The sequence below is a fragment of the Eretmochelys imbricata genome, chromosome 1 (assembly GCF_965152235.1).
Source record: "Eretmochelys imbricata isolate rEreImb1 chromosome 1, rEreImb1.hap1, whole genome shotgun sequence".
Classification (NCBI taxonomy): domain Eukaryota; kingdom Metazoa; phylum Chordata; order Testudines; family Cheloniidae; genus Eretmochelys; species Eretmochelys imbricata.
This window is the reverse complement of record NC_135572.1, coordinates 304,324,706-304,350,542: the sequence shown is the minus strand read 5'-3', so window position 1 is coordinate 304,350,542 and position 25,837 is coordinate 304,324,706. Positions and strand designations below refer to the sequence as shown.

At 40.5% G+C, this 25,837-nt stretch overlaps 1 protein-coding gene across 1 annotated transcript in view; it reads right to left on the bottom strand.

Annotated features, from left to right (window-relative positions):
* Positions 1 to 25,837, bottom strand: part of ADAMTS20 (ADAM metallopeptidase with thrombospondin type 1 motif 20) — a 170,740-nt gene that overhangs the window by 39,123 nt on the left and 105,780 nt on the right. The window contains exon 28 of the mRNA XM_077807769.1: positions 25,030 to 25,206. Coding sequence (XP_077663895.1) covers positions 25,030 to 25,206 — 177 coding nt within the window. The remainder of the gene's footprint in view (positions 1 to 25,029; positions 25,207 to 25,837) is intronic.

Below are 25,837 nucleotides of genomic sequence, written 5' to 3'. Positions count from 1 at the left end.
AAGAGTGGAACACTGTTGTCAAAAAAGCAAACATCATTCTGGGATGTATTAGTAGAAGTGTTGTAAGCAATACATGAAAAGTAATTCTTCTGCTCTACTCTGCACCGATTAGGCATCAACTGGAGTATTGTGTCCAGTTCTGGGCACTACATTTCAGGAAAGATGTAGACAAATTCGAGAAAGTCCAGAGAAGAGCAACAAAAATAATTAAAGGTCTAGAACACATGACCTATGAGGGAAGATTGAAAAAATTGGGTTTGTGTCATCTGGAGAAGAGAAGACTGAGAGGACACAGGACAACAGTTTTCAAGTACATAAAAAGTTGTTAAAAGGAAGAGGGAAATTTTTTTTCTCCTTATCCTCTGAGGATAGAAGAAGAAGAAATGGGCTTGAATTGCAGCAATGATGGCCTAGGTTGGACATGAGGAAAAACTTCATAACTGTCAGTTAAGCACTGAAATAATTTTTAAGAGCAAGTTAGACACACACCTGTCAGGGATTGTCTAGATAATACTTAGTCCTGCCTTAAGTGCAGAGGACTCGACTAGAAGACTTCTCAAGGTCCCTTCCAGTCCTACAATTGATTCCAGTCCTATGATTCTTACCAACTGCAATCTACACACTGTCATTTTGAATAATGTTAGCAGAAACACAATGACGACCCAGGAGGTAAATGCCATATCAAACACACATCTGTAAACACCTCCCTTCTCACCTCCCCAAATGTAAACTTTCATATATTTTATACTGTTAAAAACTAGGTTTGTGTTTGGAGAAAGCCTCAATTCTACTAGATAAAATTATTAAGAGTCTTCAACTACAGTATATTTATTACTTAAATCTGCATGCAGAATAACAATAGCACTATTTATTTATAAAGTGCTGAAAATTTCAATGACAGCAAATATGTAATTGTACCTCATTCAAAACATTTTGTTACCCTTTCACCCCACACCCTTTCCTCCTATTGTTTGTTATATTATTAATATAGGCCTCCATCTTGCGTAACTTTAAAGCTCATGAGCAGTTCCACTGGAGTCAATACCCACTCATATGCTTAAAGTTAAGTGAATGTGGAAGTGTTTGCAAGATCAGGGCCTTACACTGTAAGGTCTATAGTGACTGCACTGCATACAAAAGGGACTCAATCCTGGCTGGGTCTTTAGGTCGTATGGTAATAATAGGAATTTATTCAAATATAGTTGTAGAAAGTTTGCATAATATGACAAAGATTACGAAATACCCAGGCACTCAGTTCAATTCTTATTTTATACTTTCTTTTTCTGGTTAGGTTTGAGATCTTCACAAACACACAACAGAGACATATTATCTAAGCATGTGGTGGTGGGAATGTTTTAATGATCTTGAAAAGTGTAGCTGATTTTGCTCATAACATAGAACAATGTGGAACACTCGACTAGGGAACTAGCTTTTTTCCACAGAACACTTCACTATGGGTCTGATCCTGCTCCACTGTAGTCAATGGGACTTTGTCATGGACTTCAGTAGCATAGCATCAGAACCTCAAAAGAACAGCTACTTACCCTTCAGTAATTGTGGCTCTTTGAGACATGTTATCCACCTGGATTCCACTCTTGGTGCACATGTGCCTCATACACTTTAGATATGATTCTTTTGGCCAGCAGTGTGCCTCATACACTTTAGATATGATTCTTTTGGCCAGCAGTGTCTGTTTGGGCCGCACTTACATCCTAGATGTCCTTGTGTCCCCCAGGGTATAAATGGCAGAGCGGGCCAACCATCCCTCAGTCCTTTTGCCAATACATTATCCCAGAGAAGTTGGAATCTGTAGCAGCGTAGAAGGTGTGTGGGTGGGAAATCTATATGGACAATACATCTCTAAGAATCACAGTAAATGTAAGGTAAGTAACCGCTCTTTCTTCCCAAGTGATTGTCCACATGGATTCCACTCCTGGGGACTAAAAAGCAGTTTTTTGATTGTTTGAGCAGGACTCTTGGTACCCACCTCCAAGCAATGACTTCAGGATAGCCTTATCAAAATGGACGTCCTATGTGGAAGCCTTTACCAAAAGAACGGTGTCTTGAAAATCTATGGACCAAACTCCATACTGCTTCCCTAGAGACTTAAGAAATAGGGACGTTCTTCAAACAGGAAGCCTGAGCATGAATGGAATGAGCTCTCACATGGGTTGGTGGCTCTAACTTGGTTAGTTCATAACATGTTTATAACTGCAGTGGGGGGGAATGTACCTAGTGAGGTCCTGCAGGAGTCTGTCTTGGCTTCTGTACCATTCAATATATTCATTAATGATTTGGACAATGGAGTGGAGAGTATGCTTATAAAATCTGTGGATGCCACCAAGCTGAGAGGGGTTACTAGCAATTTGGAGGACAGGACTAGAATTCAAAAACATCTTAACAAATTGGAGAATTGATCTGAAATCAACTAGATGAAATTCAATACAAACAAGTGCAAAATAGTACACATAGGAAGAAAAAAAATCAAATGCACAACTACAAAACGGGGAATAACTTGCTGGGCAGTAGTGCTGCTGAAAAGATTCTGGGTCTTACAGTAGGATACAAATGGAATAGAAGTCAACAATGTGATGCACTTGCTAAAAAGGCTAACATTCTGGGGTGTACTAATAGGAATGTCATATGTAAGACCCGGGAGGTAATTGTCCGCTGTACTTGGTGTTGGTGAAGTCAGCTGGAGTACTGTATCCAGTTTTTGGCACCACATTTTAAGAAAGATGTAGACAACTTGGAGAGAGTCCCGAAAAATGGGGCATGTTTAGTTTTCAGAAAAGAACTGAAGGGGGACTTGTAAACAGCCTACAAATAAGTTGAGGGCTGTTATTAAAAGGACATTGATTGATTGTTCTCCATGTACACTGAAGGTAGGAAAAGAAGTAATAGGCTTAATCTGCAGCAAGGGAGATTCAGGTTAGGTATTAGGAAGAAATTTTCTAACTATAAAACTAGTTGAGCACAGCAATAGGCTTCCAAGGGAGGTTGTGAAATCTCTGTCATTGGAGTTTTTTAAGAACAGGTTAGACAAAAACCTGTCAGGGATGGTTGAGGCATACCTCATCCTGTCTCAGTGCAGGGGCTAGGCTGGATGACTCCTTTTAACCCAATGTTCCAACGATTTCTATGTTCTCATGCAGTTGAACACCCATTCTTATAAGTATCTGATGACCTCCCTAAGGGGACAGGCCCTGAGTTTGAATTCCATTTCTATTCTATATAGGTTCTTATATTGCATTCACTTCTGTAGTATCTGAGCATCTCCCAGTAGTGCATTAAGCAATCTGTCATATTTATTTCATTTTATTTTTATAAAGTCAATGGACAAAGAACTAAGGCCCAGGTCTTCAAAGGTAGGTTGAAAGCTGTTGAAATCAATGTAAGTTAGACAGTTAAATACTTTTAAGGATCTGGCCTAACTCCAACCTTTATGCCCTCAGATGGGGGATGTGGGACATCTAAGGTGCAGGTGTGGCTGCAACAGGCACTGCTGGCCAAAAGAACCTGATCTTGTGCGTATGGGGCACATACGCACCAGGAGTGGACTCCATGTGGACAATCACTTGAAGAATCTAATGTCTGCTACAGTCAAAACTGCTATTTATGCATTACAGCATATCAAAACAATCATGAGTTTTATTCTACTTCTGTATAATTTAGAGATGAAACCCAACTGTAGTATTTAGATCCTGGTCTGGCCTTCTCGAAGTTCAGTGGTATTCAGATCCAGAAACACCAGCCATCTCTCAAATTTGTATCTGCATCTTGATTCTAAGCCTCACAATATTTGCAGATGTTCAGAGTAGGACCATCTATACTAATGTATAAACTGTACCAGTTTATCTTAGTTCATTATACCCAGGTATTACAATAATATCTTGCATTTAAATAGCACCTTTTATATAAAAATGTCAAAGTAATTTACAAACTTTCCTCTATGAAATCCCACTGAATCATAATAAAAGAGCATTTTAAATAGACACTTTTGTGTTTATACTATATTAAGCCATAGTCTTAAGACACTTACTGCTGCAAAGTACTAACTCAACCCCCCTCCCAATCAAACTGAATAAGAATTAAGTGAAAAAGACAATAGTTCAGTATTCATAAACTTGCAAAATATAGTTTCATTTTTACACAGTGTTTTAAAAAATTCTATATGAATTTAAGAAATAGGGAAAATAAGGTAATTCTTTTTTGTTTTTAAATGTTAAATAGGAACAAAATATATTTTTGTGTAGTTCGAGTCATGAGAAATACAATATTTTACCCACCTCTTTACGTCATCTTCCATTTTCTTTTCAACCTATTACATTCTTCTGTATTTTTCAGTCTACATATTATTATTTAGGCCCCAATCCTGCAAACGCTTATGCACAAGTTTATGCACTGAGACTACTCATATGCTTAAATGTAACCATGCATGTAAGTGTTTGGAGATTTGGGACTTAGTCTGTGTGTGTATGGGGGTGGGTTTTTGGAGGGGGGTGAGGGAGTGAGAGAACCTGGATTTGTGCAGGAAATGTCCTAACTTCATTATCATGCACATTGTGTAAAGAGTTGTCACTTTGGATGGGCTATCACCAGCAGGAGAGTGAATTTGTGTGGGGGGGTGGAGGGTGAGAAAACCTGGATTTGTGCTGGAAATGGCCTAACCTGATGATTACTTTAGATAAGCTATTACCAGCAGGACAGTGGGGTGGGAGGAGGTATTGTTTCATATTCTCTGTGTATATATAAAGTCTGCTGCAGTTTCCACAGTATGCATCTGATGAAGTGAGCTGTAGCTCACGAAAGCTCATGCTCAAATAAATTGGTTAGTCTCTAAGGTGCCACAAGTACTCCATTTCTTTTTGCGAATACAGACTAACATGGCTGTTACTCTGAAACTTGGGACTTAGGGTGCTTCAGCAGGAAAAATTCAAGAAACATAGGAATAGCCACACCAATCAGACTAGTTGTCTGTTTGTACAGTAGCCTGATAATGGTCATTACCAGAATCCTCAGAGAAAGAAGCAAGAACCCTCATAATGGACAATTATGGAATAACCTGCCCATTTGCTAACCCCTGTAGATCAGTGGTCACCTATAACCTGAAGCATGAGTGTTTACATCCTTTATATATTTTAAACATAGCTAAGATAACCACAGATATCTAATACTTTTTTTGAATCTTGTTGAGCTTCTTGGACTCAATGATATGTTGTGGCAATGAGTTCCACAAGCTTATTATGGATTGTAGCTGGATTTTCAAAGGTGCAATAGGGAGTTATGTGTCCAGCTTCGAACTCCTATTCAGAGATGGGTACCTAATTCCCTTAGGCTTCTCTGAAAATCCTAGCTTCTCCAAAAAAAATAGTAATTTTTAAAATTAGGGGTTTTTTGGTTTTTGGGTTTTTTTTTGCTTTTCATTTTCAGTGAATATTCCATTGTTTTTGTATTATTAGGAATGTTAAACAAAAGTACTTGCTTTTTATTCTCTATGACATTTATTATTGCACTGACTTCTATTATGTCCCCTCTTACTTGTCTCTTCTCTAGATGAAACAGTCCTAATCTTTTCCAACTCTCCTCATATGGAAGTCTTTCCAGTGATATAACAACTTTAATTGCCCATCTCTCTCTCCTTCTATTTCTGATATATCTTTTTTGACATGGTGTGATAATAATAAACAGTGTTGCAGCTGAAGGTGTACCATCAATTAACATAATAAATAGCATTAAAATATTATCAATATTGTTTTGTATTATTTTGCCACTGACGTTAGTGGGAGCAGGATCGGACCCTAAAGTTACAGCTACAGTCCAAGGAGGTCTGCCACCAATATCCTTTAATTTTATCTCCAAAGATCATGCATCAACCTGGATATTTCATGCCAATCTACCCAACTTCATTAATTGCTGCTGTTGTTCCTAAGTAAGCTTTCTGGTGGCAACAATGATTAGTTAGAGTAATTCATTCTAGGTTCAGGTATAAAAGCCATGACAAGTTCTATAATATAACAACCTTTAATATTTTACAAAAGAAATCCTTAACATTTTTCCCCTGTGAAAATAATGCTACTGAAAAACCGTAGAAAATTCATTACAATACAAAGATCCCTCAATGGTAACAAAACATTTCCCACAATAGTGGTTAATTCCAACATTTTTTTAAAAGAAGCCCAAATATTAGGATGCATTAATAAAGCACAAATTAAATATAAACACAGACAAAGCCACAAAACATGTGTCAAACAAATAAGGGTTAAAATGCAACTGTATTTCACACAGACACCAAGTCACATCAACATAATAAATTATCAGACATAAATTATAAATTATTTATTTTTTTTAAACTACACAGACAATATAGTATCAAAATGGATGAATTTATACTAAATTTAATAAAACCAACACATACAAATCTTCTTTCTGGAATTTTGGAAATAGCTATTTTGATCCATTTTAATCAAAATTATGGTATAGTTAATAGTCTACTATTCCAAGTCCATTTTATGACACAGTCTGGATAGTGGCAGCCATTATCAGTTGATCTCTGAAAAGGCATTCCTTTCTCTCAAAGTTTTAAAGAATGAACAGCATATGCTACCATTAAAGATTTCAGTCAAAGGGACATTAAACATGTTGTGTCAGTAATGAGGTATTCTGAAATTTGACAATATGCAGCAGCAGTGGTAGAGGTATAAGAATGTAGCTGGTTTTGAAAACCATGATTTCTGATCCTGAATTCCCTTTTAATATAAAAGGTTAACTTTAAGGATATAAATACTCTGTATATACTATAGAAGTGAATGCAGGCACTTTTAAGAAACATAATAGGATCTTTGCATTAAAATGAAAGCAAATAAATATTTCTACGTATGCACCATTGGCCTGCTCCTGCTCCTAGAGAAATCAATGGGAAATTGGCATTGACTTCACTGGGACAGGACTGGAACCTCAGTTTTTTAAAAAATTACTTTCATTCATAAAAATAAAATAAAAATTACATTTCTTCCACTAGTGCAAAGACAGAGTTCTTCAGTGAAGTAATTCTGGAGTTAATGACTAAAGAGAAAACCTTGAACACTAAAGAAATCAGCGATATTTGTCTCAGAGCTTTAAAATACATGACTGAATGATAGTAAGTGATGCCATTAAAAATCTTTAAAACATAAAACTAACTAGAGAGAGGAGTTCATCCTCCCATCTATGCACTGGTAATACTAACGACAGTTGCATGTATCAATATTTGCCCAACAATAGAAGAAAACACACATAATATGCCACTGGTATGTTGAATATGCCTCTAGAAGGGGTACCTTATCTGATCTGTATAAATATCCTAACAATATACTTTATTCTAAAAACAGAACTATAATTTTGTCTTTATTTAAGGAGAAGAGGAATACCTGATTCAGCTCTAGTCTATACATGAATCCATTGATAAGAAAGATACCTGAACACGGACCAGCTGAGGGTAGCTCCCAAGTATGCAGGACAGTTAGCATTCTTAAAATGAAGCTTCCTAATTCTTAGCTCCAATAGTAAATGTTGATGTACCACACTCTTTCTCATTTAAAATTATCTGAGCACTTAAATTAATACTTAATTTGGGTTTTTCTCACTCTGTCATGTTGGAGCTGTTCCAGTTTTTATAAATAATTAAATATTCATTAGGTCAGAGAGAGGCTCTATAGTCCGATGATGGAGACTTGGGTTCAGGTTCCTATTCCAAACCATGCAAAGCAAATATTCAAACCTGGGTTTCCTATATCCCAGCGGAGTGCCCTAACCACTAGGCTGTTGGCTATTCTACACTTGCCTGAAGACCTGGCTGTTGCTACTTGAAACAGAGTGCAGAGAGACACACCTGTCTCCACCCTAATGATGTATGCCATTTTTCAGTTTTCGCTTTGGTATTCCATGCTAAAGCCCTGATTCAGGAAAGCATCCGTATTCAGGCAGCACTTAAGTTCACGTTTAAGTCCCATTGAAGTCAAATTAAGCATATATTTATGTGCTATATTGAATAGGGATGGACTTAAACATCTAAGTATATTCTTAAACTGGAACCTAAATTAGTAAACTTCATATTGTGATGAAATACCTTTCCTGAACTTTTTATATAATTATTAAAAATACTGAGAAATGCAGGAGCACCTACGCTACTCTCTTTCAAACCCTTCCTCAAGACAAACTTGTTCTGTGAAAACGTACATAGTTTACATAGACTTTAAGGCCAGAAGCGACCACCAGGTCATCTAGTCTGACCTCCTTCTATCACAGGCCATTGACACCTGCACACTAAACCCAACAACTGAAATGGGACCAAAATATTACAGCCCATGGGACATTAGACGATTATGTACTACAGGGAGAGAATAGGAGGGACTAACATGCACCAGTGCCCGAGGCCCCCGAAAGGCAGGGAAATGATTAAATGAAATATACCCAGATAATCCTGGCAAATGACCCACTCGCACACTCTTCAGATGAAGGCAAACCTCGCCCCCTCCCCCCAAGGTCACTACCAATCTGACCTGGAGGAAATTCCTTCCCGAACCCACATTTAACCATCAGTTAGACTCTAAGAATGTGAGGAAGAACCAGCCAGTCAAGCACCTGAGAACGAGAATGGTCAGTGCCACTACAGAGCCTTGGCCCACCCTGTCCAGTATGCAATCTCCAGCTGTGGCCATCTCTGATGCTTCAGAGGAAGGAATTTTTTTTAAACCTCCCAGAATACACCGGGGGGAGGGCGGGGCTAAAATCCCTTCCTGACCCCGTACTGGTGGCCAGCCAATCCACCTCCTAGTAAATTCTATTCTATTGTTTTTTAAAAAAAAGCATAAACGCTGGAGCAACTATGTGATGTCTGCAGACTGTGCTCAACCAGCGCTCTAAATGAAGTAACAGCCTTTCATTTGTCTTTTACAACGTAAAATCTAACACACTGTCAGCCCTCAGAAAATAACCATATATTACTATTTAATTTCACAATTTGACTATAAGAATCCTCAATGAAAAAACTAAACAATTATTGAATAATAATATTTCATGTTGTCTGAAAAAATATTGTGACAGATGGAAATTTCCTGCAATACCCCGGACAAACCTTACTGAATTAAGTTAAATCTTACTGAATTAAGTTTAAGTATTTTAGGAGCCCATTGTATTAAAAATGCAAATGTTTACATACTATTGTGGGATTGTATGAAAACAGGATTAATGCAATATCTTGCAAGTATCATGAACTTCAAAAGACTCTGTTGAACAAGGTAGCAAACATGACTAATCTTTTGGGATGCTATACGTGAAGCGGAATTCCTGGGAAGTACTGGAACAGAAAGGATTGCAAACCCCCAACTACAAATTCAGCCTTTGAAGCTTCACCCTGAGGGGAAGTCCTTAGGTATGCTGATCACCTATTACATGAGGACAGTTCAAAGATCAAAACTGATTCTCGAGGAATCAACAGACAAAGAAAGGACTTTTGAAAACATAACCAGAGTTTAAACTGACTCAGGGCCTTCTTCCTGAGCTAGCAAATTGATAGGATCTCTGGTACATGGAAGGCCCCAATCCTTAGGGAAGGATTGGAGGGACTTTGGCCTACAGAGGTTCCATACAACTGTGTTCCTGTTTGGAGCAAAAGGTGTGATCAACCTGAAACCACAGGAAAACCCCTGGATGGGAGTTGAAGGACTACTCCTGCCACCACCCTTTGTGGGGGGAGAGGATGATCTCCGGTAAGCTTATTAGTATGTCTGTTTTCTCTGTAGTGCTTTCACCTTAAGAAAAAATATGCCTGCTTAGAAAAAACAGTGTGGTAGCTTTAGCAATTAAACTGTGTGCCATTTCTGAGGACAGAAGTGAAGCAAGTTTGCTTAGGCAGATTGTCTTTTGCTGGGAATAACACAGTGAAGGCAGGAAACTGGTCAGTCTCGAAATACCCCTACTGGGAGGGAGACAGATGTGGGTCTCCACCCAAGAAAGGCAATGGCAATGGGTAGGACCATAGCTGTATGTACTACGGCCATTTTGGTTTGCACCGCAAGATGTAAGCTACAGAAGGGAGGCTGCCACAAGTTAAAGCCACCTTCTGTGTAGCGCCTCCAGGGGGAGCAGCACAGAATCCAACCTCCTGTTCTCAAGAGAATAAGGCAATCTGGAATGTCTTACTAAAAGTTTCCAGAACTAAGTCAAGATGTCTTACTTCGTGCACTACAGACAAGAACCCAACACAGTATAATGAAAGAAGGAAAGAATAAAGTATAAATCATTAATAAAAATGTACTGTTAGCAAACTGATAAAATACCATGGAATTTTCTCTTGATATTTTACAGTGTGGCATATGGTCTCCATATATTTTCTGTTTTAAGTTTTTTTTAATTCTTCCACAGAGTTTTGAATGGTTGGCTCAACTCTTTCACACATAAAACCAGGGAAGACTTAAAGGAAAACATCCTAGACATTCGGGGCGGAATATTTTCCTGGTGTAATTCCACTGAAATAAGTAGTTATATGAAAGGTTAATTTAGCCCATGTACTATCGTGCACTGAATGTATCAACACAGAGATATTGTACTCAAGTATGCAGCAGTTAGCCTGAAAGACTGTACCTACAAATTTGACTTACAGGTTTTTTGTACACATGCCACTGCCAGAGATTTAATAGATTAATTATATTAATAATCTTACTTTATTTCAAGAATGTGACAAATGTATTATTTTGGATTGATTTGTATCCCCACAAGAATAATTGAAATCATTCCGTGTCCCTGAAAGATATATGGATCTAGCATAGTCACCTGACCTGAAGTGTACAGGCGGAGCAGACCTGTTAAGTAAAAATGTGCACATTTTTACACCAACACTTTTCAGGACCGAACTGCATTTTAATTGAATTTCAGTAATCTTCAAGCAATTACAAATGCTATTGAAACTGATCTAACACAGTCTCCCCATAGTGAACCAACTATTCTACACACAGTAGCACCAATGTAGTGGTGAAATATGAAGCTATCACATCTCCACATCTTACAGACCTGGCTATAGCATTCTTTGGAGTCACTTCCAGCAGTCTATCAAACATTGAGGCCAAAGATATGCAATTACCAATGACAGTTACTCTGAAGAAGCCCAGAGCTTTTAGTTCTGAAATATAATCTGATAATAGCTCATTTCAAGTGCAAATTGTTATTATTTCTTGCTTATACCTATACCCTCATCTGAAGGCAGACACATGACGAACTCCTCACTCTATACTGGAAGAAAAAGAAATGACAATTGGCAACTGACACATTCTTTCTAACTCTTGTATCACACTTATTGCCTGTCCTGAGGATTCTAAATTCTTTAGCTCAATTAGTCGTCTTCTCCATCAGCTTATGCCTGAGGCTAGAACCCAAGAGGAGGATCTAGTACAACTAGTACTTTTGCAGAATCAATGAGCCAGAGCTTCTGGGCCAGCTGAGAAGCAGTCAGAGACAGATTTGAACAGGGACAAAGCAAACTTTACACTTCCTCATAGGTGCTGACTCTGTGGGTGGTCTGGGAAGCACCCATGTGGAAAAAACGGTGGGTACTTAGCACACACTGGCAGCTCCCCTAGCAGAACCTCCCTCTCCCTGCAGTGTGTCCTGCCCACCGGCAGGCCCCACCAATCAGTGCCTCTCCCTCCCTACCAGCGCCTACTGCGTGCCACATATCAGTTATTTTGCAGTGTCAGGAGGCGGTGTGGTGGGAGAGGAAAGAATTGGGCAGAGAAGAGGCAGGGCGGGGCCTGGGTGGACCACGGGGCAGCACTCCCGGCAGATTAGAAACTTGGCACCTATGCACTTGCTCAAACCTCAGTAGGGCCTGGGCCAGCTCACACTGTAAATTAAAAGTAACTTCAGGGCTGCTCTAATTTATGCTCCACCCTGTGTTCCCTCAAAGGCCATTCCACAGCCAGGGATTGATGGGGCATAGTGATGCTGTATCTGTGTCTCCTTTCCCCTAGTCCTCCCCTCTCCCTCATGCAGTTGGCAAGGAGCAGAAGATTGTATACAACACATTATGACAACTCTATAGTAATTGCATATTCCCTGACAAAGAGGGAATCCTTCTGGAGCCAGGTGCATAAGATTTATAGCTGCTTTGCACCACCAGAGATGGGCAAAGCAATGAAACAGGAAAGAGAATCTGCTTCAGTATACTTTTAACTACAAATTTCTATTACACAATTTTTATTAACTTTTTATTATTGAAGTGGATGAGACAGATGGTGTCACTTGGAGTAGCTCCAATGAAATCAATGGCGCTATGTCAATTTACAGCAACTGAGAATATGACCTCATATTACTAACCTCCACACCTGTTGTAAAGAAAACTATAACAATGTGCAGATATACTATGCAGTAATGTTATCAATATTGCTGCAAGGTTATAGAACATAAGAATGGCCACACTGGTTTAGACCAATGTCTTTCTAGCCCAGTATCCTGTCTTCTGACAGCGACCGGTGCCAGATGCTTCAGAAGGAATGAACAGAACAGGGTAATTTAATAGAAACATCCATCCCTTCTCATCCAGTCCCAGCTTCTATCAGGCAGGGGTTTAGGGACACTCAGAGGATGGGATTGTGTCCCTGATTGTCTTGGCTAACGGCCTTTGATGGACCTATCCTCCATGAACTTATCTAATTCTTTTTGAACCCACTTATATTTTTGGCCTTCACAGCATCCCCTGACAGCAAGTTTCACAGGTTCACTGTGTGTTGTGTGAAGAAGCAGTTCCTTATGTTTGGTTTAAATCTGATACTATTTATTTCATTGGGTGACCCTGGTTCTTGAGTTATGTGAAGGGGTAATAACATTTTTATTCACTTTCTCCACACCATTTATGCTTTTATAGACCTCTACACCCTCTCCCCCTTCAATCCTCTCTTTACAAAATTGAATAGTTCCAGTCTTTTTAATTTCTCCTCATATGGAAGCTGTTAAATACTCCTAATCGTTTTTGTTACTCTTCTCTGTACTTTTCCCAATTCAAATACATCTTTTTTGAGATGGGGCATCCAGAACTGCATGCAGTATTCAAGGTCTGGGTGTACCATGGATTTATACAGTGGCATTTTGATATTTTCTGTCTTACTATCTAACCCTTTCCTAATTGTTCCTAACATTCTGTTGGTTTTTTTGACTGCCGCTGCACACTGAGCAGATGTTTTCAGAGAACTACTCATGATGAAAAAAGGTACTTACTCATAACTGTTGTTCTTTGAGGTGTGTGCAAATGTGTATTCCACATAGGCGTGTGCATGCACAGTGCACTAGAGCCAGAGAATTTTGCCTAATAGTACCCATAGAGGTTGTGCCTGTGCCTTGTGGCTGTAGCCTGTCTCCCTCCTATATGAGGTGGCCGTGCCCCAGCCCCCCTCAGTTGCTTTTCCCTGAATGCCAAGAGCATAGAGTCCAGTGCAGAGGGGAAGGAGGATGAGTTCTGGAATACATCATATGTCAAAGAACAGTTACAGTACAGGTAACTGTTTTTTTTTCCTTCGAGTAGATGCAGCTGCGTATTCCACATAGGTAACTCACAAGCAGTAGTTGCAAGAAGTAAGGCTCGGAGTTTATTTAAAAAAGGATTGCAGAGATGCCTTCCCAAAGTTTGCATCTGCTGTGGATGCTGCAGAAATGGCGTAATGATCCATTAGTTGAAGTCCTATATTTAAACATCACTTAACAATACCATCAACATAGCCTGTGCTCTCCTAGAATAAGCTCACATCCTTTGAGGGGGCATAATCAGAGTTATTTCGTATTCTGTCTTGATACAGGAAGTTAATCACCTAGAGATCATCTGCGAAGAGATTGCTTGTCTCTTCATTCAGTCTGCATATGACACAAACAGATGAGGCGAAGCATGAGAGTTTAGTCCTTCCCAGGTAAAAGGCTAGGAATTGCTGATGTCCAATGTGTGAAGATGCTGCTTGCCCAGGGTTGAATGCTGCTTAGAAAAGAATACAGGTATATATCCCGCCAGATTCAAATGAAGTTGAGAAACCACTTCAGATAACAACTTAGGGTGTGGCCACAAGGTCACTTTGTCTTTGGAAAATTGTGTGTAAGGAGGCTCTGCTATCGAAGTCTGCAACTCACACACTTTCCTCGTAGATGTCATTGCCACCAGGAATATAGTTTTTTGACACAAAAGAGAAAAAGAAGAAGATACCAAAGGCTTGATTGCAGGTCTGATCAGAGCTGCTAAGATCATATTAAGGTCCCACAAAGGAACAGGCTCTCTCACTGGTGGGTGGAGACAAAGCATCCCTTTCAAGAACCTTGTTACCAAGGTATTTGAAAATACTGACCTTCCATGGATGGGTGGAGGAACACCAAACCTGCCACCAAATGCATCCTCAATGAGCTAAGTAAAAGACCTTATGACTGAAGACGTAACCCATGGGCAACCATGTCGTGAGATTCAAAGAGCTGAGCACAGGATGCAAAGTCTGACTGTGATGCTGAGTCCGGAGGTCGGAATGAAGAGGAAGGCATATGGGAGGCCAAATTGATAACAAGAGAAGGCCAGAGAACCAACACTGCCTCAGCCATGCTGGAGCAATGAAGATGACCTTGGCATGGTCCAATTTCAGTTTGAAGATCACCTGCAGGACGATTGGAATCAGTGGAGAATGCATATAAGAGTGCTGGTTCCCAACCCAGGTAAAAGTTATCAGTCAGGGAGCCTGGATCAAGCCCCTCTCGAGAGCAAAACAGATGGCATTTCTTGCTGTCTGTCATAGTGAACAGGTTGCTTCAAAGATGGACTTCAGGATACTGGGCTTCAGGGACCACTCATGATTCAGGGAAAGATTCTTGCTGAGGTAATCTATAAGTTGATTTTGGAGCCTAGGTAAATGATGGGCCGCTGGAATAATACTCTTCCCAATGCAAAAGTGCCAGAGCCACAAGCCTGTTCTGGCCACAAGCCCTGAACTTTCAGCAATCCCAGATGTGCTCCCCACAACAGTCCTGGTTGTTGGGGGCTGAGCAAGGAACACCCTGGCATATGTTATCCTGAACTGTCCACCACCATAAGGAGACCAGGAACGGTGGAGAAAGTCGGACCAGTCTGTGCAAGTGATGATGAGTCAGATGAAAGACTGACTTCAGCCATATTTGGAGAAGGAGAAGACAGTCTGGCAAAATGGACCACGTGTGTGCATAAGGCCATGTAACCCAGCATCCTCAGGCACACGGAAGCTGTGACAGAGGGTTGAGACTGCTGCTCCTGACAAAGGCGCCAAATTGCCTGAAAAGGGTTAGTTGGCAAAAATGCTCTCAAACTTGTAGACTCTATTAAGGTCCCAATGCCCTAATCAATTAACTTGATTTTTCAAATGGGGACCAATGTTGACTTCCCATTGTTTCAGATGAGACCTCGGCAATTGAGTAAGTGTAGTGTGACGTGTACATGAGAGGACTTCTTCTCTGGACTTGCCTCTCAGTAACCAACCATCCAGATATGGCAAGATGAATTCTCTTCTTCCTGAGGTATGCCGCCACCACAACTATACATTTGGTAAAGACCTGAGGAGCAGAGGATTGATCAAAAGGGAGTAAGGTGTATTGATAGTGCGAGTTCGGCAAAACAACCAGGAGAATTGCTACATGGAAATAAGTGTTCTGAAGGTCCAGGGCAGCAAACCAGTCATTATGATTTAACATGGGGATGATAGCTGTTGGGGTGACTCACCATATCGGATATATTTGTTGAGGCTTCAGAGGTTGAGAATAGGTCTCACCCCTCCCTTGGATCTGGGAACCAGAAAGTACCAGGAATAAAACCTCAGACCTCATCACTGCAGGGGAACCTCCTGCACAGCTCCCAAAGCTAGCAGAGAGAGACTGAACCTGTTTAAGGAGCAGTGTATTGTGAGAGGGGCCCCTGAAGAGGTGTGGGGAAGAGGGGTGGAAAGGAACTGGATGACATAACCTGATCTGACACTGCTTAGGACCCAGCTGTCCTAGGTCCCAAACATTATAAAAGCGACACAGCCTGTTCCCGAACAGTGGGGACGCAAATGTAGAAATCACTACAGGGTCATTGCCCCAGACACAGAAGCCAAAATGGGCACTTTGTAAATGCCAGGGGTCGTGTCGACTGGCTGAAAGCAGAACCAGAAGGCCTTTGCCTCCAGGAACTATGACCCTTCTGTAACAAGAGGTTTTGCTTTGAATGTTCTGAGATACCTTGCAGCACCTTAACAGAGGCTTGCAGGAAAACCTCGGAGCGGGTATAAAACACCGAAAAATTCACTTCTCCCAGTTGACATAATTAAGGTGGTGGCAGTATCAGGACACTTTGATTTGCATAAAACAATAATTAATTTTAAGATTAAGGCTCTAAATAAGTAGAAAATAATGACAGTTTAAATATAGAAAATCCAACATGGTGGATCAAATTGGCGGAGACAGGGATGACATATTTTAAATTTAGAGAGTGGAAAATTCCAGAAGGTTCCAGGAACTCAGAGGGAGGAGCTCTGCTATCTAACAATAGGTCAGAGGGAGGAGCTTTTACCCAAGATGGCATCAGAAGGAGGAGCTATCTAAAAATAGGAATGACATAATAGGAAAGATCTAGAATTATGCTAATATCTGGAAGCTGATTGGCTGAGATGAGCTGACCTTGGGAGAGCAACCACTATATAAGGCTGACAGCCAGCAGGCTGAGTGTAGTGGGTTTGGGGTTTCTGGAAGAGCAGAAGTGGGAAGACACCTGAGCAAGAGAACGCTACCTGGAAAGAAATGAAGAAGGAAAGCAGCAGCAAAGGCGGAACTTTCCTGAGAGCCGCAGCAGAATTCCGAGGTTGCCTTGGCAATCGCCTTCAGAGCAGCTGCTTGCCAGCAGCAATGGCCAGCAGCAACCACTGCTACATCCACAGCTGAAGGCGCAGTAGCAGGAAGACTGCAGCTGTGGAAACCTCAAACACAGAGAGATCAGAAGGACCAGTAAGACAATACAGAGGGAATTTGGGTACAGTACAAGTGTAAGTCTGATCTTCTTTCTACCTATCATTTAAGGTAGACACACTGCGTGTGTCTATTAATAAAGTTGGATGCCTGTTTCTGGGGAGATCTCCCCCGCCCATCCTGTGACTGGCTGATCACCACTCACAGGATGTTAAATATTAAACATCAGATATTAAATGTTAAATGTTTAGTGTTAAGTGTTAATGTTAGTTTTAAGTAAATGTTTTCTTTTTAATCTGTGAATATGATCATGGTTTCTCATATGTGTGTATAAAGGCTGCATATACTACATTGTATTAAGTAAAGGATTAGATTGTAACACTAAGACTAAAGCCTTTGTGTATGCGGAATCTTTATATTCTTGTTACATTGGACCTACTGTAGTCTCTATATAGGTTAGGTATTTTATGCAGTCTGTCTCTTTTATTTTGCTATGTCACTTTACTGTATAATTCTTAAATGTGATTCTGTTGTGTTTTACTATATCCTATGTATCTTTTTTTGCTTTATTAAACTCACTGTAACTTATTTCTGTTAAATAAATAAATATTTTGTTTTCAAAGAATTTCTGCTTGTGTGTGTTAATCCTTGAGCGGAAGGCTGTATCCGTGTCCTTTCAGGGGTTAGCAAGACTAGCTTCCTCTGGGGAGCCCTCTGTGGGTCAGAGACAAGCCCCAGGGTAATACCCTAGCAATTCCTTTAGGGCGGGCCACAATCTGGTTACCTTTTTGTTAAATAAGAAGTGCTATCGTAGGCTAATTTAATTGGCATCTAAAATTTAAGGTAACACTTCCTGGGGTACTCCTGCTCCCTTGCAGAAAAGAAGGATTGCCCAATGAAGCATTGTGAGAGGCACTGTTGCTGCTGGCCATCATAATGACACCTATGTATTGCTTCTCTGTAGGCAGCACTAAAGCTGGAGTGCTCCGGAGGGTCTTTGCAGGTTCCAGGAGAGTGTCATTAATAGGGAGACCTACTCTCCCTGGAGCAGATAGTTGGAAAATGTAGAGGAACTTGTGCATATTCTTCTGTAAAAACTCTGCCTGGATGCCCAAGGAAGCAGCCACATGCTGCTAAAGGTCCTGGTATGCCTTCAAATTCTCAGGCATTGAGGGAGAAAGGAACCTGGTATCACTGAATCATCAGGAGATGATGCAGAAGTAGCCAAGTACATCAGGGATGTATTCTGTTCCTGAATAACCGGACCCAGATGAGACAAGTCTGGAGGCCCTGAAGAAGACAACAGTTGTCTGAGCTTGTGGTGGATCAGCAACAACATTAGCCACCAACAGGACCCGTGATTTCGCTCTGGAGCAGGCTGAAGAATATGATCTCTGGGACTGAGGAGCATCCCAGGGATTCCAAGGAGGCCTCTGTGGGTACAGATAAGGCACGGGTGGCCAGTAGGCACCAAGCCAGGAGCCCAGGTCCTGACTACAAGGAGAGTGCTGATCTCAGTATCAATACTGCTCCAAGAATGGTCCCTGGTGCCAATCAAGTGATGAAGGCTGGGAGTAGGACCCTGACCTGGATACCGAGTCCTCCCATGTTTCTGGTGAAAGCAGTGAAGCCAGTCCCAATGGTGCAAGCAGATGGTTAGACTCATCCACAGCCCAACAGGAAAGTGGTACTGGCGCTGATGAGGAATGGGCATAGCCGGTACCAAATATCTGACACCTACTCCCGGTGCCAGGGAAGGCATTGGTACCCGAAGTAGAAGGCGGAAACTGCTGCCAAGACAATGTTGGTGCCGAGGAGTGCACCAGTGCTGAGGAGGTCCTCAGTGCCAGGCCCTACACTGGCCTCAATTCTACAGTCTGTGGTGCAGAAGGACCAGGCTGCTGTGCCGACTGACCCTTTGTCTCTGCAACACCATCAAAGGGGGTCACCAAGGCGATGGAGGCCGTTGCCCTGGTAACATCCTGGATAAATGGAGAATCCGGAATAAATAGGCAGAGTAAATCTGCTGCCTCCTAGTATGCCACCAGCTTGGAGATGGTTGGGGCTCTCAGTGTTCTCAGCACAGTACCTGGAAGTGGTTTAACAGACCTACTCCATCCTGCATGCCAGAAGTGGTATGGTGCCAGTCCATACTCTTTTTAGAGGAGGAGAAAGTCTCCATGAGCCCTGGGATGGTCCCATTTAGTTTTATGGGACTTCTTCCTCAGTGATCCCAAGGAGGGTGAATGGCTCCTTTGTCTCTTGGGGGAGGTACCAGCAGCTTCATTTACCAAGTCTGAAGGCAACAGCTGATCTGGGGCCTTGGTAGCGAAACAGGTCTCATGGCCTGCTCGAGAAGGTGCTGTTCCAAGTGTAAGTCTCTGGCCACCTGGTTTCTTCTGGTAAATGATTTACAAATAGAGCACTGCTCCTCAGTGTGTCCCCCTACACATGGCAAGCATCTCATGTGGGGATCACTATTAGGAATTGCCCACCCACATGACGGGCAGTGCTTGAACCCTGGTGAAAGCATCACACAGGGCAATAAGTATCCTAACTAACTAACTAAGCTAACACTATCTAGGGTATTAGGTACTATCTAAAAAGTATATACATGAAGAGAAAAACTCAGAAAACTGAGACAGAGAATGTGAGCTGATAACCATAGAGAGCTCCAGCTTCAGCCATGGGCAATGAGAAGGAACTTGGGGGTAGAGGGTGGAGGTCAGGGCAGAGCTGCCTCATATAGCCAGGGCCGCAATGTTCCCTCTAATACGGAATGAATTTTATTACGTGCAGCACCAATATCAAGGTAACGTGTGGATGTGCACCACCAGTAGAAACAAAACACCTAGATACAATATACATTTTTAAAAAGTTACCATAGGTATGGAAGAAGAAGAAAGAATATTAAAACAAGGGATAATTAACAAGGTGCACTGCTTACAATGTTTATTTAATATGAAATCAAATAAAAAGAAAATTAACACTGCAAAATGTTCAGTAATCCTCTTTCTCTGCCGCAGCCCTGGGGCTCGGCATCTCTCCCCGCCACAGCCCCTGATCTGGGAGAGAGGCGTCTCTCCCCACCGCAGCCCTGGAGCTGGGAGAAAGCCCTCTTTCCCCACTGTAGCCCTGCATGCCACAAGTTCCCCCATCACCACCACCCCACCTCATTCCACTGCCCCCACCCACACCCTATTCCCCACCTCACCCCACACATCCTCCAGGCCCACCTGTGGTTACCCCCGTGTGTGCTCTGTGCGTGCCTGTGCGGCTGTACTAATCAGGTGTGCAGCCTTTGATGACCTCTCGTGCGGCTGCACAGGCGTGAAGGTTAGAGGGAACACAGGCCAAGGGTAAGGTTACAGCCCAAGGCACGAGCACTGCATCTACAGATACTGCTAGGCAAAATTCTCCAGTTTTAGCTGGGCGTGCACACACCTAGATGGAATACATGTCTGCATCTATTTGAAGAGCTCTGAGATCTCTTACTTGAATGGTATTCTGCTAAATTAGACCCCATCATTGTGTATGTATAGTTGGGATCATGTTTTCCAGTGTGCATTACTTCGCATCTATCAACTTTAATTTCATTTGCCATGTTCTTGCCCAGTCACCCAGTTTTGTGAGATCTCTATGTAACTCTTCACAGTCTGCTTTTGATTTAACTATCTTGAATTTGTATCATCTGCAACTTTGCCACCTCACTGTTTCCCCTTTTTCCAGATCATTTATGAATAGGTTGAACAGCACTGGCAACGGTACTGATCCTCAGCAGACCCCACTATTTACCTCTTTCCACTGTGAAAACTGACCATTTATTCCTATCCTTTGGTTTCTTTTAACCAGTTACTGATCCATGAAAGGATCTTTCCTCTTATCCCATGATTCCTTACTTTGCTTAAGAGCCTTTGGCATGGGACCTTGTCAAAGGCTTTCTGAAAGTCCAAGTACACTGTATCCACTGGATCCCCCGGCCCATGTCTGTTGACGCCCTCAAATAATTCTAGATTGGTGTGGCATGGTTTCCCTTTACAAAACCCGTGTTGACTATTCCCACCATATTTTGTTTATCTATGTCTCTGATAATTCTGTTCTTTATTATAATTTAAATCGTTGTGCCTGCTACTGAGGTTAGGCTTACCCCTGTAATTGGCAGAATAGCCTCCAGAGCCTTTTTTAAAAGTTGGTGTCACATTCGCTACCCTTGGTACAGAGAGTAATTTAAGTGATAGGTTACATGCCAAGTTAGTAGTTCTGCAATTTCATATCTGAGGTCCTTCAGAACTCCTGGGTGAATGACATCTGGTCCTGGTAACTTTTCACTGTTTAATATATCAGTGTGTTCCAAAACCTCCTGTACTGACACCTCACAACCATTGCAGTGAAGGCCAATGCAAAGAATTGATTTAGCTTCTCCACAACAGCCTTGTCTGCCTTTAGTGCACATTTAGCCCCTTGATTGTCCAGTGGCCTCAGTGATTGTTTGGCAGGCTTTTTGCTTCTGATGTACTTAAGAAAAAATATCCTGTTTGTTTTTGTGTCTTTTTCTAGTTGTTCTTCAAATTCTTTTTTTGGCCTGCCTAATTATACTTTTACAATTGGCTTGCCAGAATTTATGCTCCTTTCTATTTTCATTGCTAGGATTTGACCTCCAATTTTTAAAGGATGTCTTTTTGTCTCTAACTGCTTCTTTTACTGTTGTTTAGCCATGGTAGCTTTATTTTATTTTATTTTTTTGGTCCTCTTACTGTTTTTTCTATTTGGGGGATACAGTTAGTTTGAGTCTCTATTACAGTGTTTTTAAAAAGTTTCCATGCAGCTTGCAGGCATTTCATTCTTGTGACTGTTCCTTTTAATTTTCATTTAACTAGCTTCTTTATTTTTAGGTAGTTCCTCTTTTTGAAGTTAAATGCTAGTGTGTTGGGTTCCTTTGGCATTTTTCTCCCTACAAGCACACTGAATTTAATTATGTTATGGTTGCTATTACCAAGCAGTTCAGCTATATTCACCTCTTGGACCAGATCCTGTGCGCCACTTATGACTAAATGAAGAATTGCCTCTCCCCTTGTGGGTTCCAGGACTAGCTGCTCCAAGAAGCAGTCAATAATGGTGTCTAGAAATATTATCTCTGCATCCCATCCTGAGCTGACATGAACCAAGTCAATATGGGGATAGTTGAAATTCACCATTATTATTGAATGTCTATTTTTGTAGCCTCTCTAATCTCCTTGAGCATTTCACAATCACCATCTTGGTCAGGCAGTTGGAATTATATTCCTACTGCTATACTCTTTTTATTCAAGCATGGAATTTCTATTCATAGAGATTCTGTGGTACATTTTGATCCATTTAAGATTTTTACTATATACAACTTTATGCATTCTTTCACATATAGTTCCACTACCCCACCAGTGTAACCTACTTTGTCATTCCTATATATTTTGTACCCTGGTATTACCGTGTCCCATTGATGACCATAGTTTCACCATGTTTCTGTGATGCCTATTACATTAATATTATCATTTAACACCAGGCACTCAAGTTCAGCCATCTTAGTATTTAGACTTCTAGTATTTATATAAAAGCACTCATAGAATTTGTCAATATTTAGTTGTCTGCCTTCATGTGATGTAACTGAATGGGACCCTTTTTTGTTTGACTATTTCACTTTCAGTTCCTAGCTGTACTCCATCAACTTCTAGCCTCACCTCTTTACTAGGATATAGATAACTCACAATTTTATATAAAATATATAATGTGCTCTTACCCAGACTCATACTTGTTATCCAATAACATTTTTATTTAAGAATGCAGAACTAGATTCTACCTAGTTCCTACAGAGCCTTTAAGGGGGTGGGAGAGAATGGGAGGGGCAAGGTGAAGATAAGGCAAAATCGAAGAGCTCCAGAGATTACAGGGAGGCTACCAGAAACTCATCCAAGGTTGCCCAGCACTACAAAATGACACATCGAAGGCAGAGTCATGGCTTCTCCCTATCCTTCCATACACACTGGTCAGCAGAGCCAGTGAGGTGGGAGTGAAGAAATATTCTAAGTGTAGCACTTTGCAGCAGTGCACACCACAATGCACTGGGGAGCTCAGGGTAGGCTTTCTGTTTCTGAGACAGAACACCTCTGGTGCTCCTCCAGGGCTCTGCGACTTTGCACCACTCCAACTAAGGGTTGTGTCAAATACACACAATCTAGCCCTTAGTGATCAATAATTCCAGACAATGTGCCTTCATCTAAGCCCTACTTAAAAGGTGATTTGAAATATTTTTTTAAAATGTTCATTATAGTTTTATGTGCTGAATACTACCAATAGTAAGATTAAGAAGCATAGTCAATACATGTAGCATTTGAATATACTTTCATCTTAGGTCCCCCTCCTGGTTTTGATGACCAGCTCCCTCTCAGAGTGACACCCAATAAGCAATATGCTGGTGATGTTAACATCACCACAGAACCCCACTAGGGCATGGAGTCAAGAGAGGGTCCTAGTGGGTGCTAAAAAGTGCCATTTTAAACCATATGGCTTAGTTTTGAAAGATATAAAATGCACTTTATATCACTTGGGATATAAAATAATATGAAAATCTTTGCAAAACTACATCACATACGGTTTAATTAAAAGGGCATTTACCTGGACCCCACTTCCTCAACAGATTGGCTCTATGCTCCACCAGGTTACCATCCCACTTATGACTGTGAGGGCACCCACATATTGCAGTGCAATCTGCAGCATCACTCAGAGAACAAACTGGCAGTAAGTGATTTCAGGAGATCGAAAAGGAATAGACATTGAGCTTATTGTCAGTGATATGCTGAAAGTTCTGCTTACCCTTTCAACATGTAATTCTACAGTTAAATAAAACAAAACAAAAGCATATATTAGTAAGTGTTTGCAAGTCACCAGTTAACATATGGCAAATGGCTAAACAAGATTTGCTTAAGACATGCAGGCACCAGCGTAAGACTGAAACTCTGATTGCACAGTGGAAGAAAGAGATACTATTATAAATTATTAATTAAAACATCTATTTCAATTTATATTTGTACCAAATTTAGGTTATAACATTAGATTATTTAAAAATATTTTAAAATTGAAATCTGAAGTTCACTTAATATAATATTTCCACATTCCTTGATCAAAAACACGAAATTAAATCAGCTTGTTAATATAAGTAATGTTTAATAAAATTGTGATCCTGGTTCTGCTCCCAATGAAGTGAATGGGATTTTTGCCACTGACTTCAGTGGAGCTGGATCCAGACCCTATAGTAGTTGCCATTGAACTTTTTACAATTTTTGCACATTGTCTAATAAATGTTACTGTGGCATTCACAACATAGGGAATACTACCAAGTACCTTAGCATAGGGTCTACTATGATTATTTCAGGAATGTAAATTATCTGCAAATGGGAACTGTACAGATTTTAATGGTGATCACTGTATTTGTTTTTACATAATAATAGATAGTGACATATAGATAGGAGCTCTATTATAATTATACAATTATACAGACACCTTTAATTAGTCATTGTTATATCCACAAATGTAAACCTTTATACACAATTGTACATAAAATGAAGAGTACAGTACTGACTGATTACAGGGGAAACAAAATATACGTGTGTGAGGTACTTAGATGTATCTTTGATTAGAATGTTATGCATTAGATATCTACATACAAATATAGATATAAATATTTAGTTAATACTATAGTACAAATTACAGTATTTATTTTAAAAGTAAAATCCCAAATTGATTCCTCCTCCTGCAGAACAAACTGTTAATCAGCACTATAATCCAGGATGAACAGCAACAAAATTTAAAATGTGTCTTATGATGGTTTACATCCTACTCCCAGACAAGTCAATGAAAGTTTCCCATTTAATTAAATGGGAGCAGGAGCAGATGCTTAATAAAGCTACAATGGGTACATTCCACACACAGTTTTGTCTCCCTGTGATCAATCAAAAATACTATATACAATTTATAAAAGGAGAGAGAGAGAGAGAGAGAGAAAGAGGGAGGAAATAGTGAATACTATCATACCGATTTCCATGGTCCCCGTTGCCATGAAACATCACCAGGGCAAGAACGCACATTACATTGTGCCATGTTAGGTGGCTTGTCTAGAATTTCACAGCTTTGATCATTCAACATTTGGCCATTAGGAAGCTGACAAATCACTAATCTTGTCTTTATTCCATCTCCACATGTATGAGTACACTAAAAAAATTAAAAAGATATAGTTTAGGGGTCTCATCAACAGTCTTCATATACTAAGCAGATATTTGTGTAATCAGTAAACTGTTATTACTATTTAATATTTTTATTGTGCTACTGCCCAGATGCCTCAGGCAAAAATCTTGGTCCCATTTACTAGGTGCTTCACCCATACATAATGAAAAGGCAGTTTGTGCCCCAAAGAGCTTACAAAACTACATTTTTATATTTAATTAACATTTGTCTACAAAAGACAAGAAGATAGAAGACAGTCTGCTCCTTCAGGCAGAAGTGAACACTAGTGTGAGAGAAAACAAATTAAGAGAAACTAGTCATTCTTCAGGGTTAGCACCCAGAGTCAGTGTAGCATGTACCCCTTTTTCTGTGGTAAGGGCAAATGGAAATTGGACATGAAACTGAGTTTCCTGTTTGAATAAGAGAACCCCCAGGAACACTAAGCAACAAAGTACACTACCCATCCTGATGTTAATATTCTGATTCTTAAAGGCCATTTGTTTTGTAGACATAGGTGTCTCCTGAAATACGCACTACATATTTATTTTTTCAAATTTAAAATTATTGTTTTGTAGAACAGAAACAAAAAGAGAGAAACGAACTTTAGCCAGAAGTTCTG